This window comes from Sceloporus undulatus, chromosome 1, assembly GCF_019175285.1.
Source record: "Sceloporus undulatus isolate JIND9_A2432 ecotype Alabama chromosome 1, SceUnd_v1.1, whole genome shotgun sequence".
Lineage (NCBI taxonomy): Eukaryota > Metazoa > Chordata > Lepidosauria > Squamata > Phrynosomatidae > Sceloporus > Sceloporus undulatus.
In genome coordinates, this window is record NC_056522.1 from 364,596,337 (window position 1) to 364,614,431 (window position 18,095).

The window sequence follows — 18,095 nt, forward strand, 5'->3', positions numbered from 1 at the left end:
TTGAAGAACAGGTCTTTGAATGTTCTCATAATTAGCTACTGAAAGAATGAGATTTTATGTTGACTGTATTCTTCAACAATTAATTATGTTCATGTCGGCGCTTCTGTGGAAGCCAGAGAGGAATACCCAAATAACTAAGCCTTCGTTGGTAGAGTTTTCTGGAATTGGTCAGCTAAAGGGCTTAGCTTCCTATAATATATATCAAGTATTTCCCTAAAAGACAGAGAGCCCCCTTCTTTTTCATATATGAATATACAAGCAGCTGCCTTATACTGGTAAATTTATTTGTATGTGTAGCTGGAACTGGCAGTGGTGTTCCATGGTTCCAGGGAGAGAAAGTCTTTTCCCAGTCTATCTTAAGATGTGGGGAACTGTACCTGGGAGTTTCAGAAATCAAAGTGCCAGGTCTACCAATTAGTTAAACTCTTTCCCAAAAGACGGAGGTACAAATAGGGAAAGTGGTGGGAGGGCAGGTGATATGCCTCCACCTGTTTAGTGAGAATTACACCAGTCTCAGCTGACAAATTTCTGGCCAGGTCCTGCATGACTGACTAGTGCCAAATTCTCAAGCACTTAATCTTACATGTTGTTTAATATTCATTTTTGTACATTTAGCAAACAAATAATATTTCTAACGTATCAGAATATTTGTCTCAAGTTTTGGATAAAAATACAACTCACCCCCTCACATGAGACACTCATGTTCTTCTGTTGTAAATGTTTCAGTTACTTCTATCTATCCAGAGGACAGCTTTGAACTCTAGTATTTCAATGGGAAAAAAAATACAACATTCCTTTCACTTCCAGTATCAGTGCATGAATTCCTAGTTCTTTATTATACAATGCTGGGGGCTTTTCTTTGCTTACAGTATATTATATTCTTTTATTGTTCAATAACCTGTCCTCCACTGATTTAAAAGCCAAGACGGTATTTGCCAAAGGTATACTACCACTCCTTCATCGTCTTATAATGGCTGCATTGAATGTCATGATAAATTGCTGTTTATCATGTTAGAAATAATATTCTCTGTGTTTGGGGCTTGTGAATTCCTCTCCCTCACCTCCTTTCTCTGTTATGGACACTAGGATGAGATAGTAACTTTAATTTTTATTTTTAAAATTAACTACAGCTTGTCACTTTAGTCTGAATCTAGCAAACTGTTTTAATTGAGTTTTGCTAGAAATAAACCAAAGCATGGATGGATGAAAATGGCTTTTTTCAACAAGCCTTAGGGTGTATACACATTGCAGAGAAGTCAAAGCTGTTTGACTTCGCTTTAATTTTCATGGCTCCATCTTGTGGAATCCTGGGATTTGTAGTTTGGTGAGGCCCTAGATCTCTCTGACAGACCAGGTTGAATACCTCACCAAACTACAAATTCCAGGATTCCACAGGATGCAGCCAGGACATTTAAAGTGGTGTGAAACTGCATTCTTTCTGCAGTGGGGCAATAGCCATAGTTAAAATTAGCCACAGTTTAGTTAGGTAATTATTTCACCCTAAATTGTGTTTAGTCAAATGTGGAAGAAAACACCCATGATCTCTTCCTTATGACCACAGTCCAAAGCAGGTGGCAGGGACTGAGATGAACCTGAAACTCACTGAGTCTCATCCTTGTCATGACAAATCATGTTTTATTATGACAGCCAAACATTATTAACAGTTCAAAATATATTTCTGAAGCTGCAATACATGGAATGGCAAGCTGTGCAGTTCATGAAACCTTAGTTTTTATGCTTGTGTGTTTATATTCATATGTACTAGAAATAAGATGACCTCATTTCACATATCAGTATTTAGCTTCTAGGAACTGAGGAAGTAACACAGTCCAGAACCTACAACTACAGTACCTTGTCCCAGTACATTTTGAACTGTACATCAAATAGCAGACAGTGGTTTATCAGGACTAGGGACATGAAAACAGGGATTCTACCTGGTAAATAAGGATAGATACAGCTTCCTCCACAGTCAGCTAGTTGCAAAATGTTGTAAACCAGACACTTGGGAATGTGTACAGTATTTGGAAAAAAGAGAGAGGGGTATTTCAAGGAGTAGACTGACAAACTGACAAGTCCATTGGATCTTTCCTGCACTATATATTATATCAGTACTTTAAATGATGGGGAGCCAGCATGGTATAGTGGTTTGAGTGTTGGATTGGGACTCCAGGAGACCAAAGTTCAAATCCCCATTCACCCATAGAAACCCTCTGGATGTATTTTTGCAAGTCACACTCATCCTTACAGCAAAGCAATGGCAAACCTCCTCTGAATCAATCTTGCCAAGAAAACCCTATGATAGGGTTGCCATAAGTCAAAGTCATCATTAAGGCACATAAAAATAACAGTGTTTTACATGATGGCATCTATAGTACATTTGACCTTCTGAAAATTATTCAACAACATATTGGAAGATCTGGCTTGATGATTAATACTGGAGTGAGCAATGTAGGTCATACTGTACTGGTACATTTTCTGGGTGATTTACAGTAGATGGCAAGAATTTCTGACTCCTGTTTGGTTAATGATAGGCACAGAATCACCACCTAAATCTGCTGATGAAATGAGGAACAATGTGGGTAGTTGGGAGTGGAGCTTTATGTGAAAATACTACAACCTCAGAGTTCAGTTCCAATACTGGAAAGAAAAAAAACCTAAGTTCAAAATATGCTCAAAGGCAACCTGTTCTTTGTTTTGAAATGTATGTTTCTGCACCCCACTGGTCCTACTTGTTGGGTCTTGGAGGTGCAAGTAAAAAAACAAAGTAGGTCTAACAAATATGAATTCTGTTCCATGAATTAGTGTTTAAAAATCAAGTTGCTTTAAAAAGAAAACATGTTATTTACCCCTACTCTTCTCCTTTTTCATAACATGAGAAAATTGTTTTAAATCAACAGATAAACTATGAAATGTACGATGGATTTGTGATCCTTCATGGCACAGACACTATGGCCTATACAGCCTCAGCACTGTCCTTCATGTGTGAGAACCTGGGTAAAACTATCATTCTGACAGGATCCCAGGTAAGAAGCTTTAAAAATGGTACAACAGAACTGACTCTGCTGTTAGCTAGACTGAGATGCTTTGCTTCAGGTGGCAGACTCAGGGAGGTGGCAGTTGTGTGTTGGAAATAGCCAAAAGGATTCAACTGCTAATCCAGTTGGTTTTTGTACCTGGACTGTGAGAGGATGCCTAAGGCAACAAACTGTCTGGGGCTACTTCTGTTAAGCAAGAAGGACTATATATTTTTTAAATTTATTTTTATTATTTATATGCTGTGTTGGACCAAAGTTTATCTCATTCCTTATCACAACAACCTAATGAAGTATATACAGATGGGATTGTGAGACTACAAGTTGTATTAAAGTGAACCCTCTGAGTATTCGAGTCTCCTTTTATTCTTCAACTGTAACTATGTGCTTTCCAGTTTTTTGTTCTGTTCCTGCTTGCTTTTTTGGCCATTGGGAATTGGGGGGGTGGGGGGCTTTTTCGGGATGAGGACCATCCCAAAACAATGTGTATGTGTGTGCGCGCCTGTCACCTGTCGACTTATGGTGAGCTCATGAATTTCAGAATATTCTTAGCCAAGGAATACTCAGAGGTAGTTTAGCCAGTTTCTTCCTCTGAAATATAGTCTACAGCACCTGGTATTCACTGGTGGTCTCCCATTCAAGTACTAACCAGAGAGTTGACCCAGCTCTGTTTCCAAGACCAGACAAGATCTGGTCCCCTGATTGGTATTTAAAATAGTATGTAACTGTCCACAAAGTGGGTTTTTGATTGTTTGAATAATTATTTTCCAACTGAAAAACACCATGCCACGGTGTTTGGAAGATCACTGGGTATCTCAAGGGTCAAACTTGACCCCCAAGGTGCTGCATGTGGTCCATAGGGCACATGATTCCAGCTTCTAACCTAGATGATCTTATTCCCACTCAGGGAGCTGGCTGTCACATTTTATACTAGCTGAAGCTTTCAACCATTATGCAAGGCAATAGGCTGGCTATTGAAGGGTTCCATGTGGCAGGCTATATTTCTTGCATGGCAGCTGATATCCTGTTGTGAAGTTACATTGTTGTAAACTGACTTGTGATCATGTAAAATTAAATTGTGCTATTGTGTAGCATTCGTATTCCCAGGAAGGGAGCATAGACCTGACTACACTATTGAGACCATTGTGCAAGTGGAGTCTGCAGCATGACCATTGTACAATCTGTCCTCGTGCACAACGTGCTCTGATTTATTAATTAATTATTTATTTGATTTCTATCCTGCCTTTCTCCCTGAAAGGGACCCAAGGAGGCTGGTGCACAGTGTGTAACTTTCTGCAACATGTCCCAATATTCAATGTGCCCTGTTGTGTCATGGGAGCCATCATTGCATATGGGACATCTTGTGTGATACCCCTTTGTGTGTTGTTGTAATTCACTAGTATGATTGCATATAATTCCAGTGACATAGCTCTGTCATTGTAAAGTTGTGCATTATATCCCTGGGTGCAGGATCTTTGCTGGTGAGTTCTCCTCCCATCCCTCACCCCAACAAGGATACAAAAGATAATTATGAAGTATAGGGAGAATATGTTTTACATTCAAAAAGAGAAATTCCACCATCTGTCACAGTTTAGATGAAGAAATATGTCCAAGTTCCACTAAATCATATGATAAGCAAATGTTTCATACATTATTCATGGATTTTGATTTCCTTTGTATTATATATTCTGGGCTCTCTTTTCCACTTGCTAGTATGTATGTGTTTCAAAGAGTAAATGGCTGTCGTTCCCCCCCCCCTTTCCGCTCTTTGTTTCTAGGTGCCCATATATGAACTGAGGAATGATGGCAGAGCCAACCTGCTGGGGGCGCTGCTGATCGCAGGACAATTTGTAATTCCTGAGGTCTGTTCATCATCTTGATTGTAATCACTTAGTTCTTCCCTTTGCTGCCTTGGATGGCCCCACATTTGACTTCTTTCTTTGGGAATGCTCATCCAAGGGGCTATTCAGAATTTTTTTCAGTGTGACTATCTGAATAATCTCACTAATGCATTCCAATTTTGTTATTCACACTATATATTTTTATCAGAAACACATTTATATACATCTCTGAAAGTTCTGTTGCTCACATGTGTCAGCACTTGAATAAAGATGGAGTCGATGATGCAGACATATTTGAAGCACGTTCAAGGCATGCAGAGTTTTATCATGGTCTATCTTGGGTCTATTTGCATTGGTTATTCATATAGTCAACAATGCAAATCTTTTAGGAAAAGTTGGGAAAAAAACCTGAGACCAATTTCCCCAGGTTAAATGGATTTTTGGTGGTCCCCCTCCCATCTTGATTGGATGCATTCAAAATACATGTGAGCAACAAAAATTCAAGCCAGATTCTACCGGGATTATTTTCACCATCTGAACAACCCCTGAGTTTTTTCAGTGTCATCTCAGATTTTGCAAATTCTCCAGATTTTAGAGCCAGAATAAACAAACTGCAACAAAAAATGCAATTAATGACTTATCTTTTTGCCAGGCAACTATTTTTTTTAAATAAAGTTAGAAAAAACATATATTATGATGCATAAAATGCCAGTGGCTATCATTTAGAATACTTGTGATGAATGTTCCAGTATACTACAAGAGGCTCACAATACCATATCTTTTCCTTCTCAGAACCTTTTTGTAGATCTATCAGTCCCTTTAATACATCTCTCTCAGCAAGAAATAGTATCTTCTTAGGTTAATCTGCAATCATGTCATCTCATGTTGTGTCCATATTATGATAATCTCACTTTAGTCATATTGGGTTCTGGAGAAAGTTTAGGCTTGAATTGTTCTTAGACACATTTATTTTCATTTTGGCAATCATGGTATCTGCAGAATTCTCCTCCAGTACCATCACATTTTTGATCTGCTGCTGTTTCTGAACAGTTTCCAAAAGGAGCCCCAAGTAAGAGTGTGTTTCAGTAATCCAAACAGAATGTAATCAAGGCATGTGCCAATGTAGCCAGATCTGACAGCTCCAGGAATGGGCATGGCAGGTGCACTAGTTTTAGCTGTGGAAACACATTCCTGGCCACTGCTGAAGAAAGCTGTAAAGGAACTTGATAAGATCCGCAGGTGTAAACATTTATCATTAACTACCAAAATCAAAATCATCCATGCAGTAGTATTTTCGCAATTATAAACAATCCCATATCCCAACCCTCCCCCCAGATCAGCTTACTCCCGATCTGTTCCATGGAGGCTAACATGCAGCATATATATGCCCAGTGGCACAAGTAGCTAGAATATATGGTCTTCTGAGTAGGACCTGGGAAATCTCTAGATCTGGCTAAGCATAATGAGGCCTACAGTCCTGCCTGTCTCTCACCTGTATGCTCCCAGACACTCTAAAAGCTGTGGGGCTTTTTATGGGCCATAGTGCACCTCAAAGTTGCAAACCTTATGATAAAATTCCATGCAATGCTCTTTTTAAAAAATGTATTGGTTGTTACATTTCATCTTCAGAGGTCCCTAACAAACCTTTAAAGCTACGACACCTGCTCTTGGAAGAAAATGCCACAAGCAGTGAAGTTACATTTAGTTTCAGTTGTTGAAAACCAAAATACTGAGTGACAGATGCAGCCCTTTTGAAAGTTTGCAAGTTATATACACCTCTCTTGCATGATTCTCATTATATTTATAAACCTCTTCTAAATCATTCTCATTATATTTAAAGAAAGAGTCAGACATGTGTTTTCTTTTTAATTGGTTGCATCTTTTAATTACAAGGTTTGGATACTGACATGTTACTTTTCTTGTCCTTGTAGGTGTGCCTGTACTTTTATAATAAATTGTACAGGGGAAACCGGGTGACTAAGGTGGATGCAGAGAGTTTCAATGCCTTTTCCTCACCTAACCTGCCTCCACTTGCAAATGCTGAGGTTGATATTACAAGTAAGCAATGCTGTGATTTTAGTCTACAGCTTTACCATATGTAACCCTTTCCTGAACTGTTGAAATACTGGGTCAAGGTTCTAAGTATGTTTTTCCTTTCTTTTTGTAGGATCACTCTTGTTTGTGGCTACTTCTTTCTATTGCGTAGTATGTTAATGATAATTCAGTCTGCAAATTGACACTTGAGAATTCAAGTTCACATTTTAGGTTATCAAATAAATAATAATTGTTGTATGAAACCCTTTTGCATATTGAATTTTGTGAGTTCTGCTTACATTATAGTACAGAGTGTGTAAACGCTATGCAAAAGCTAAAAAGATATTAAAGAATCCCATAATACCTTTGACACTAATGGAGAAAAATAAATACATTTCTAGCGTAAGTTTTCATGGACTCCAGTCCTCTCCACCAGATGCATCTGAAGATCTGACTTACATCTCATGAAGTATACTGGAGTCTACAAAAGCTTATGTTAGAAATTTATTTTTCTCACTTAGTCTCAAAGGTGCTATCGGATTGCTTTATACCGGGGTAGGCAATCTTTTTGAGCTGGGGGCCGGGTTGCTGTCCCTCAGACAACTGGGGGGCTGAAGCCAAAAAATAAATAATTAAATAATTTTTTAAAAAATTAAATATATAAATAAACCAGGACAAATGTAGGACAAAATTTTCAAATGGAAGACACTTTTTTAAAAAAATGGAGGACATGCGAAAAAATATGCTGATTTTTAAAAAAAATGTTAATATAAATGCATGTTTCTGAGGCTTCTATAGACAATTGCCCCCCCAAAGGCCCCGGCGGCAGTCGGCGGCAGGACTGGGCTGGGGCCGGTCCCAAGGCCTCTCCGGGCCGCAGGTTGCCTACCCCTGCTTTATACAGTATTGCTTTATGCTGAAACAGACTAATGTGGCTATGCCTTCAAATGCTGCTACTGTGAAAAAGGATTGACTAGTGGCCACACTTCTTTTGTCTGTGGAACAGACATGGCTGGTTTCAGTGGTTCTCTGGAGTGGGCAAATATCAGATTCCAAAACCCTAGGAAATGATTACAGAACCAACTATGCTACTGCTTAAAGTTTGACCTAGGCTGTTGGTCTTTTCTCTTCTAAGCCAGTCAAGGGAATCCCTTGATAACTCTTGTCCAAAAGCCCTCAAAATTCTAGAGCTGTTGCAGGTACCTCATGGACTCCACTGAGGCCAAATGACACATTAGTCAGAATTCTATATCAACTACTTACAGTAGTTATGTAGGCTTAACTAAGGCGGGGTACAGACCGCCCAAAAAGGGTGGTCTGCTGGTGCCTTGTTTTGCTGTGTGAGGAAGCCGCAGCGAACAAACCGTGTGGCTCCCTCACGCAGCAAAAAGAACTCGCAAAAAGCGGGTTCTTTCTGTGGTGCCATTGTGACACCGCAGTGCACCAATGGCGCACTTATGACATCAAAATGGGGGTGCGATGTGTGGACACTAAGCGTCTGTTGCATCAAAATGGCGGCACCTGTGTACAGGGTGCTGCCATTTGACGCCCTCGTCATGTTCTAGGAGTGAGACACGTATGGGCGGTGCGCCCTTGGCCAACTTCTAGCACGTGACAAGGGCACCGCAAAGGCCTGTCTGGACCTGGGCTTAAGTAACCTCTCCTTGGCCAGCTCCAAACCTGATGGAAACATAATTTGCCTGTGTTCTGATCATTAGAGAACAGACCTTCTCTCTATGCATGCAACTGATGCTTGGCAAAGTAGGTTTAGGGGGCAGTTATGATTATGGTAATAGTGTTACAGTTGCGACTAAATAGTTATTGTGAATACAAAACAGTTAAGGATGAGTAAATCTAGATAACTATTTTGTATTCACAGTTGCTACTTAGTCATTATTGTGACACTATTGCCTCGATCGTCACCCCCTAGGCCTACTTTACCAGACATAAGCTGTATAAGGAGAAGGAGATCCATTCTGCCAGCCACTGGAACATGGGTGAATGACATTTTTGCAAGTTTAGGGGAGGGGGCCAGACCAGGTGAGGTTATGTAGTTAAGCGTACTTAACTAAGTCAGGCCCTGTGCAGACCGGCCATGCAGGCTGGCCTGGGGGGTGGAGCCAAGGCGTGGGAACCAACATGATGCACACCTTGACTCCACCCCCAGGGCACCATGATTCTATGTGCCGCTCCACATGGAGTGCAGCTTATGGCGCTCCTCTGGTGCTGCATCAACATGACACAGCACCAAAGGAGCACCTTAAAGCCATGGCGCCACGGCTATCACACCCTGGAAAGACCAGATTGGGGGCGCAATGTGCTGTTGCTGCGGCCTCGATCCAGTGCAGCTGAAGGCACCTGCAGGCCACCCCTTAGGGACAATCTGCATAGCTCCTAAGTGATGCAAGATTCAGGCTATAGTTTCTAATTCATGTGCTTAAAACATGACACAACTCTTTCTCTAGGAAAATAATATTGTATTAATTGGAATTTCAGTGCTGTGGGTTAATGTCTTCCCCCTAAACAAGCAGAGCTTGAAATCATTCTTTTACTTGTCAATTAGTATTTGTGAGAAATTTGTTACATGAGAAATCTTCACTACATACAAGAATAGTTACCGGCAACATTATTTTTTTAAAAAAATAGCGAAACTATTCATATGGCCAACCCCTCTCAGAACCCCCCTTCTCAAGCAATGTTACTGCAGTAATAAATAATCATTCAGTATGCAAAAGAAAAGGCTAACTCTAGCTCAATTTTGTTGTAGTGTTTAAAAGTAAAAGTGTTTGTCCACATTATTTCAACAAGCACACACATAAAAATGGATTTTATGTTTTCTTGTTTATCTATTTCTTTTGTTACTTCTAAGCTCTGCAAAACATCAGGGTTTTTATTGGGTGGGGAAGAAACATGTTTTTCAGTGGGATAATACTATGTAGAGTGAGTGAAGTGCTATCTTTTTGTCCTTACTAGGATCAGGACTATTTGGTTACTTTTTCTAAAGAGAGAGAAATGACCAGTTCAAACTGTGTTAGCTAAAAGTACTTGTAACTTGTTGTGGTTTGGCTCCAAAACCAGGTAGACAGACTTAAACTACCGTAACAAGCAATAAATGAAATGTGCATAAAAAAGAGACAGGCCTAGAAACTTCTCTTACTATGCTGTTGATCAGATGAAAAAAGTCACAGGGAAATATGGGTGATGTGGACCATTTCTGTAACATGATTGGTGTATTTCTGGAACACCAGATGAGTGTTGCTGTAGATTTCTGAGGATTTCAGTTTTGCTTTGAAAAAGAAAGAAGATCTGTAGTTTCTAAACAATCTGCAGTGGAATCCAGTGTGTATCTGAATCTGCCTTGTAGTCAGACTTCCCTTGTTGACTGTCTGTTTTCTACCTTTCCTCTGTTTGTCTACTTTTCTGTGTCACCACAAGATGTTGAGTTCTGCGAAGATTTAGACATTAAAAGGCCAGTCTCCAGTTTGCATTTAAAGTACAATAATCAAGCACCTTAAACTACTGTAATTTAAAAAGTAGGTAGGGTGGTTAGAACACAATCCAACTCTGCTACTGCCGCTGAATATAGGCAAGGAATTGAGTGCAGAAAATGAATAGCCCTAGTTAGAAAAATATATTAACCCAGTGAAATTTCTTTTGACTAGAGTGATCAGGTAGGCATAGAACACTTATGTGCTGTAATCTACCTGGGAAAGAATCACTGCTGAACTCAGCATACATTTGCTTCTTGAAGTCTTAAATTGCTTTTGCTACAACCAGTCTAGGATGGAAGGTGCCAGACAGACAGAGAGGGAAGGGTGCTGTTATACTTCTAGCAATTAAATCAGGGGTGGGCCAATTCAGGCCCTCCAGATGTTGTTGGGCTGCAGCACCATCATTCCTCAGTATTAGCTATGCTGGCTAGGGCCAATAGGAGCTAGTCTGGCAATGGCTGAGGCATAGTCTTGAGAAGTTATTGTTTTGAACTAGCAGAAACTGTGGTCACTGTTTGAATTGGTTGGTGTCTTTTGGGAGTTGTAATCTGAAAAAGTAACTTTTCCAAGCTCTCACCTGGAGGGGTGCCCAATTGCCTATCCTAGCATGAAATAGTGGGTGAAGAGGAAATTGAAAAGTGTCATCTTGGATGTGTAAGCTGAGCTGGCAGAAGCTGTTTAGATGTGTAAGCTGAGCTGGCAGAAGCAGAGTTTCTCATTCATTCTTCCCAGTGGCAGCCCCTCTACTCTTAGAAATGTTACACAAAACATGAGGTAGACTTTAGCGTTGAGAGGACAGTAGGGAGGAGACCTTGAAAATCAGGTAGAGGCACTTCTGCAAGCCTAACATCATTCATGGGAAGAACCTCTACCAAGTTTTCAGGGATTATTCCCTTCTCCCTCAGCAGCTTTCACCACACACAGTCAATTGCACCACAACTGTTTCCATTCATCAAGAGTCCTGTGATGTTTCTTTGTGTAGCTTTTTCAGGGGGTTGAGGTTGCGCTGTGGTGAGGAAAGGACAGGGAAATGTGCTTCTACCAGTAGAACTGCCTAGACCTAGCTCTAGATCCAGCCCATGGGACCAGAGACCTGTATTGCAGACTCTGACAATCTTGTTAGATAGATTTTTGTGGGTTTTTCGAGCTATGTTAGATCTTGTTAGAATTTATGGCAGTGGCTTCTGCTCCACCTGTCAATACAGGGCTGAAAGAATGAACAGAGAGGCTGGCTTATTCCTCAGCTGGATCCACAGGTGGCTGGTGGATCCATTGTTGCATTCAGCAGGGTAGTGAATCCAATTCCAGTTTTGTTGCTGTTCCTCCTGCATATTCTCTGGGTTGTAGGAGAGCCATCCAAGGCTGAATCCTATTCTCAACAAAAGACTGGCACTGGGAAAGTTCCCATACAAGTTGGAGCAGCTGTCGGAGGAGCAACTTAAAACCAAAAGTGAATTCACCATACCTATAGTCATGGATCCACTGGCCAGGCCTGGTCCTGCCAGTCATATTTGTTTCAGGTCTCTTTAATCATTGTTTTGTTTTTAAGGTGATTGCTGTCTTACAAATGAAGGGAATACCTAAACAAATATCATACTGTACATCACCCAATCCAAGTTCAACTGAGTAAGAGAGATAATACATCTAATTATGTTGATTGATATTACTTTATGAGTCGTTTTTCTTTGAAAACTGACTCAAAGAGATGAGCCCAAATCAAATTGGTATGAAACAAATGCAACTTCGATCCTCCAGAAAAAAACTTTTACAATGTAGAAAGACCAGACTGGTCCTTCTCTGTCACCGCTCCAAAAGCTTGGAATGACCTGCCGGAAGAGATTCGCCAATTATCCTCACTGGAGTCTTTTAAAAAGGTGACAAAAACCTTTCTCTTTCAGCAGGCCTTCCCCAATTGATAATGTCCAGAACCAATTGAATCCCCCTTTTATTGTTTTTCTTATGTGTGATTTGTTTTTAACTTTGATTTATTGTTTGTACTTTTTAAACATTTTTTTTAGTGTTTAATTTTATAGTTGGGAGGGAGGGTAGGGTCAGGGTTTTGTGGGGCTTGTTGTTTTTATTGTTGTATATTGTATTTACTTTGTTACCTGCCTCGATCCTCAATCGGAAGAGGCGGGATATAAATAAATATTTATTTATTATTATTATTAACTAATATAGGCTGAAGTGTGTAAGGAGGCTTTAAATATTAGTAGTACAGTCAGTCCTCCTAATCCACGGACTTTTTATCTATGGATTCAAGCATCCATGGCTTGAAAATACTTTAAAAATACAGAAATTCCAAAAAGCAAATCTTGATTTTTTTCCATTTTGTATAAAGGATACCATTTTTCTGTGCCATTGTAATGAATGGGACTTGAGCATCCACGGATTTTGGTATCCACAGCGGGTTCTGGAACCAAACCCCAGTGGGTAACATGGGCCTGCTGTACCACATAAGTGAACAAACAAGCAAAACAGAACTTTATCAATAGTCTGTCAATATCTGATTGAGGCTTTTTACTTACAATGCATACATTCATCTGTTGGAGGATGTAGCAAGGATTGATAGGCAGATAGAATTCTCTGGCTGGGGGAAACAGAAGATAAAGAATAGAAATCAGTGCAGAGTAATTGCAATACCAATTTATCTTGGTATTATCAAATCTTTTATTACAGTACTACTATTAATCATTACGCACTTTAATTTTGCATAGTTCTTTAATGTACTTACTCTATTAACATTCATCCTATGAAATTAGTTCCAAATATTCAACTAGTATAAGGGACAAACCACATCTACTACTTAGTGGTAGAGGCAGAGCTCGGAAAAGTATTCTTTTTGGACTACAGTTTGCAGAATCATGGCCATCATGAAGGGATAATAACTTTTCCAAAGTATTGTTTGAACCTTCCTTATCCTGAATTCCAAATTCCAAAATATTTCAAAATCCAAAATTGTCCACATGGGTGACAGAGGTAGTGGCGTCTTTACTTTCTGATGGTTCTGTGTACACAAATTTTTTTCATGCACAAACTTACTTAAAAATATCATATATAATATTACTTTCAGGCTACGTGTATGAGGTGTATATGAAACATAAATTAATTTTAAGTTTAGACTTGGGTCCCATCTCCAAGGCATTTCATTACATACATACAGCATAACTATTCCAAAATCTGAAAAACTTTGAAATCCAAAACACTCCTGGTCCCAAGCATTTCCGATAAGGGAGACTCAGCTTGTATTAAGATTACTTTAAATATTAACATTTTTGCATATGTCTAAGATGTTTTAGGTATGTTCTAGAACAATTCCAAACTGTGGGTAGAGCACACACTTTGTACATAGAAGGTCTTAGTTTCAGTCCTTGGTATTTTCTATTAAGAGTATCAAGTAGCTGGGGCTAGTCATCCAGGGGTGGCATGGATGAGGTTCTTCTCAGTTGCTGTTCAGCCAGCTGCTTGGTTGTAACTCCCAGGGTAGACCAGGTGCCAAGGGAGCAGCGACCAAGATTGGTTGTTTTGAATTTCCAGTAAAACAGCAGATCTTAATAATCTTATGCATGGCTGGATGCTAGAGTTGTTGCCCAAGATGAAATGGAACAGCATCTGGAAAATGTTTATGGACCACTGGTCTAGACAATACTAGGTTACAAGGACAAATAGTCTAACATAGTATAACATAGCTTCTTGTGTTCTTATTCTTGTTTTGTTTTGAGAGGACTGAGTGAGCGATTTGTCCAAGGTCACATTATGAGATCATTGGTAGCTTTATAGATTCAAGGAGAACATGCTGACCAGGAGGCCATTTACTTTTGAACCTACATTGTTAGTTTTATTTTAGTTGCCAGAGGTCTAGACAGAGCCTAGGGAATATACTATTTGTTGGGAGTGCTCCAGTTCTAGATTTCTGGCACTGAAAAGAAGGTTGAACTAGATAGCCTACAAAGCCTCTTTAAACTCCATGCTTCTATGTAAACAGTTAAAGGCCAACTTCAGTTTCTTCATTATTTTCAAGTGATCACAAGGACAATTATCGTAGAATTCTATGATAATTTTCCTTGTGATCACTTGAAAATAATGAAGAAACTGAAGTTGGCCTTTAACTGTGACCAATCCTGGTTAACTCATGAGCTTGCTTGTGTGAAACATGTGCTTGTTTCATTCACAATTAAAAATTTGTAGAACAGACCTAAAACGTATTTGGTGCATGCAAAAAATAAAAAATAAAATAAAAAATGGTAATACAGTCATCCCTCCATATTTGCGGCTTTGATTATTCACGGATTTCATTAATATGTTCTCTCTAGGACTGTCCAGGTCCTCCAGTGCAACTCTGTGGTCAACTTTAATTAAAAGTTGCACTGAAAGACCATTTGTAGCTACTCCAGTGCCATTCTATGGTCAGTGTATGTTGGATATTAACCACAGAGTTGCACTGGAGGACCTAGAGATTCCTAAAGAGGTGTCCTCTCAGGGAAAAACAGTGTTTTTGTTATTTGCGGTTTTTCCATATTCACAGGGGTTTTGTTCCCCTAACTCTAGCGAATATGGAGGCACAACTGTATTTGAAGTGATCTTGCACTTTAAAAACTTCAAGTCACTTTTGGCTGTTTCCACTCACAACCCACATAAATATAGACATGTTTTTTCTTGTAATGAATATGTAGAGGGGATGGTCGCTCTCTCAAAAAACCATCTATTAGTTTACAGCAAATTATTGTCAGGTGATGGGTTCTGTGTGTGTGTGTGTGTGTGTGTGTGTGAGAGAGAGAGAGAGAGAGAGAGAGAGAGAGAGAAGGATCTGCCTTGCGTTACTTAACCTAGATGTTCAAAGTTCTCCACTTCCTGACTGCTTCTACACATTCAAAACTGCGCAAACTTATGTAATGGAGGCTGGCTGGCTTGCTTTCAGCCTGGCAGAGAACGGAAGAGAAGAAAGTGTTGCTGTTTGTCTGGAGCTAGAAACTCATTGAAAGTTGCATTTCTGGTTTGATTTCATAAGATAGAATTCAGTCCCCGCTCCCTAGGGAGGTGTCACCTCTGGGAGCTACAGTTCTTGTTTAAATGTATGAGTTCAAACCTGTATTGCAGCGTGGCTCCAGCATGTTTCCTAATACCCAGCCTTACTGCTTTCTAGAACATGCTTGGATTAGTTCAGTCCCTCCTGCCTTTGGATATGGTTGTTTTTTATTGCCTGCAATTTGTGTTCCATGTCCTTAATGGGTTTTCACAGCCTAAATGGTATCTGTTGCCCTTGACCTCAACAGCTAAGCCTCCTCCTTGTTGCTGAGTATTTTGAAATGTAAGAGACTTTAGCATAATAATGTTACAGAATCCTAGCACAAATGGATACCCTCCAACATGAACAGGAGTGGCCAAGCAACTTCAAAGTGTAGTCATGATGGCAAAAGTTATTAATGAAGAAGAACATTGCAACATTTACTGGGAAGGGCAAGACTTTGCTTTCCGTCCTCCTCCCCCTCTGCAGAGTTAATAGAGTGCATACTCAGTTTGCTGCAGTTGAAGTTGACAAAGGGGGAAAGTGGGAGAAGGAGGGGAAATTGGGGCCTTTTAAAAATATCTGAAAAGTAAGATTACAGAAGATTAATTCGGACTGTTGCTGTGAAATTGGGACAGCTGGAAGATATGCAACAGCTTTTACTTTTTAACTTTTTAGATGTAAAACATCGCTTTTAACTATCCAGTTAAGTAAGGCTGTGATCCTGCTAGGTGGGATAACTACACTAGCACAGCCTTGGTAGTGGTACAGTAGCAGGAACAAAATGGCTGTGGATGCTGTGATAATGGTAGCGGGGTGGAGGATAGGAAAACACCATCTTTGTTTTAAAAAAAAAAGGTTTCCTGGCAGCTCCTAAGCTGCCACATATGGGAAGTTTAAAAACACGGAATCACTTATGCAAGGATTCTATATTATGCATGTCTAGAAAAGCTGTTAAATTTCAAATCATTCAAAATGCCACTCCAACAAATGTGATCGAGTGGGACAGCAGTGTAAGGCACCAACAGATTCTAGTTGTATATGTTTTGCATGACCTCTTAAGGCAGTGCAACTCAGTGGTGTCCATGGACCAGTTGTAGTCCATGAGCCGATTAGTTACTCGTTCCTGGATAGAAAGAAATTATTGCAGTCAGTGAGAGCACAGATGATAGCAGCCCCCATCAAACTGAGGGGAAAATGATTGCAGGTCCCTCATATCAAGTAACTTGGAAAGTAAGGCTCTAAAGCAGAGGATGGGTAACTGTTGGAGGCTTGGAGGCTTCATCAGCTCCCTATGAGATCTTGGAGGGCTTCAACCTTTGCACAAAGAATCAGAACTTTTTTTAAAACTTCAAATGCCCCCAAACATCCTCTAGGGGTATGAGGGCATATTTGCCATGTTTTTAGGTCCCTCTTGGCCATTTTAGGCCAGGAGAGGCCTTTTTAAATAACAGGAAGTCTCTGTTTCACAAAAAAGACCTTTCCTGGCCTAAATTGGTCTCACGATGTGTGTGTGTGTGTGTGTGTGTGTGTGTGTGTGTGTGTGTGTGTTGAAATTGCTCCTCACTCCCCCATATACTTTTTACTCCTGGACAATTATGGGAGCCATAAAAACAGCCCTGGGCCCACATGGGGTCTGTGGGCTACATTTTGCCCCCTTGTTGCCCTAAATCACATTGATTGTATTATGTGGGTTATCTGTGTCCCTCACCCACAAGAGCATAGTTTGTGCCTTTATCAACCTGGCATGTAGAAATGAAACTGGGAAAGTTTTCTTCCATAATTGTATCCCTGCTCTATTATCTGCTTAATGTCACACTGCTGTTAAAGCCATTCAAGGAGAGAGATTAAAAACATGGCAAGCCTTAAGTATGCTGCTTGGTGCTGCTGCTGTTTGGTCCACCTCCATACTTTGTGACTTTTGCAGTCATATCCTCATTTTACTTGCAATATTGTTATGAGGTGAGGCAGAAGCTTGATGTGAAACTATCAGAGAGGGTCAGTGGGTATACTGTATCTTTTGGAGCCCCTACAGTAGAGCAGAGTTACATTGTAATGGCCAATTTGCAAAATCTGCAGCTAAACAAGACCAAGAAGGAAAGCATAAAGGGGGAGCAAAGTCTCTTTAGTGTTAATATATACTCCTAGATCTATAAGAGTTGTTTAGACTCTTAAGAGTTAATTCCCCCTTATACATTTCATCACCTATGATTGACTGGAGCATGAAGTGATTGCTTTAATCAAGGGCATAACATAACCCCAAAACAGAGACTCCGCTATCAGCTAACATGTTGTCCTTAGATACAATGCTTTTCAGAAGAGATAATACCTTGAACTGTGACTCATCAAATGAGAAGACACTCTGTGTGTGTCTGTGTCTGTCTATCAGTCTTTGATTTGTTCTTGGAGAGGATAAAATAGTTGAGTTTTCCCATGTGACATGGGAATGCTCATTGTACCCATCTTTCCCTGACCATTTCATAACATTTATTCAAATGCCCTAACATAAATCTCCAAATGCAATATGAGTGCTAGGAGGGCAGTTCCACCAGCTTCTACACAACTGTTTTGGTAAAACTGAGAACCAGCTGATTTGTTTTGTGATACTATAACTTGGTTGCTTTTCACTATGATCCTAGTCTAGAATTTATGTAGTGCTGATTTATAGTTCCAGCTGTATTAGCTAGACTGA

At 39.9% G+C, this 18,095-nt stretch overlaps 1 protein-coding gene across 1 annotated transcript in view; it reads left to right on the forward strand.

Moving 5' to 3' along the window:
* LOC121936760 (60 kDa lysophospholipase-like) overlaps positions 1–18,095 on the forward strand; it is a 115,043-nt gene that overhangs the window by 26,306 nt on the left and 70,642 nt on the right. The window contains exons 4-6 of the mRNA XM_042479313.1: positions 2,898–3,023; positions 4,811–4,894; positions 6,805–6,931. Coding sequence (XP_042335247.1) covers positions 2,898–3,023; positions 4,811–4,894; positions 6,805–6,931 — 337 coding nt within the window. The remainder of the gene's footprint in view (positions 1–2,897; positions 3,024–4,810; positions 4,895–6,804; positions 6,932–18,095) is intronic.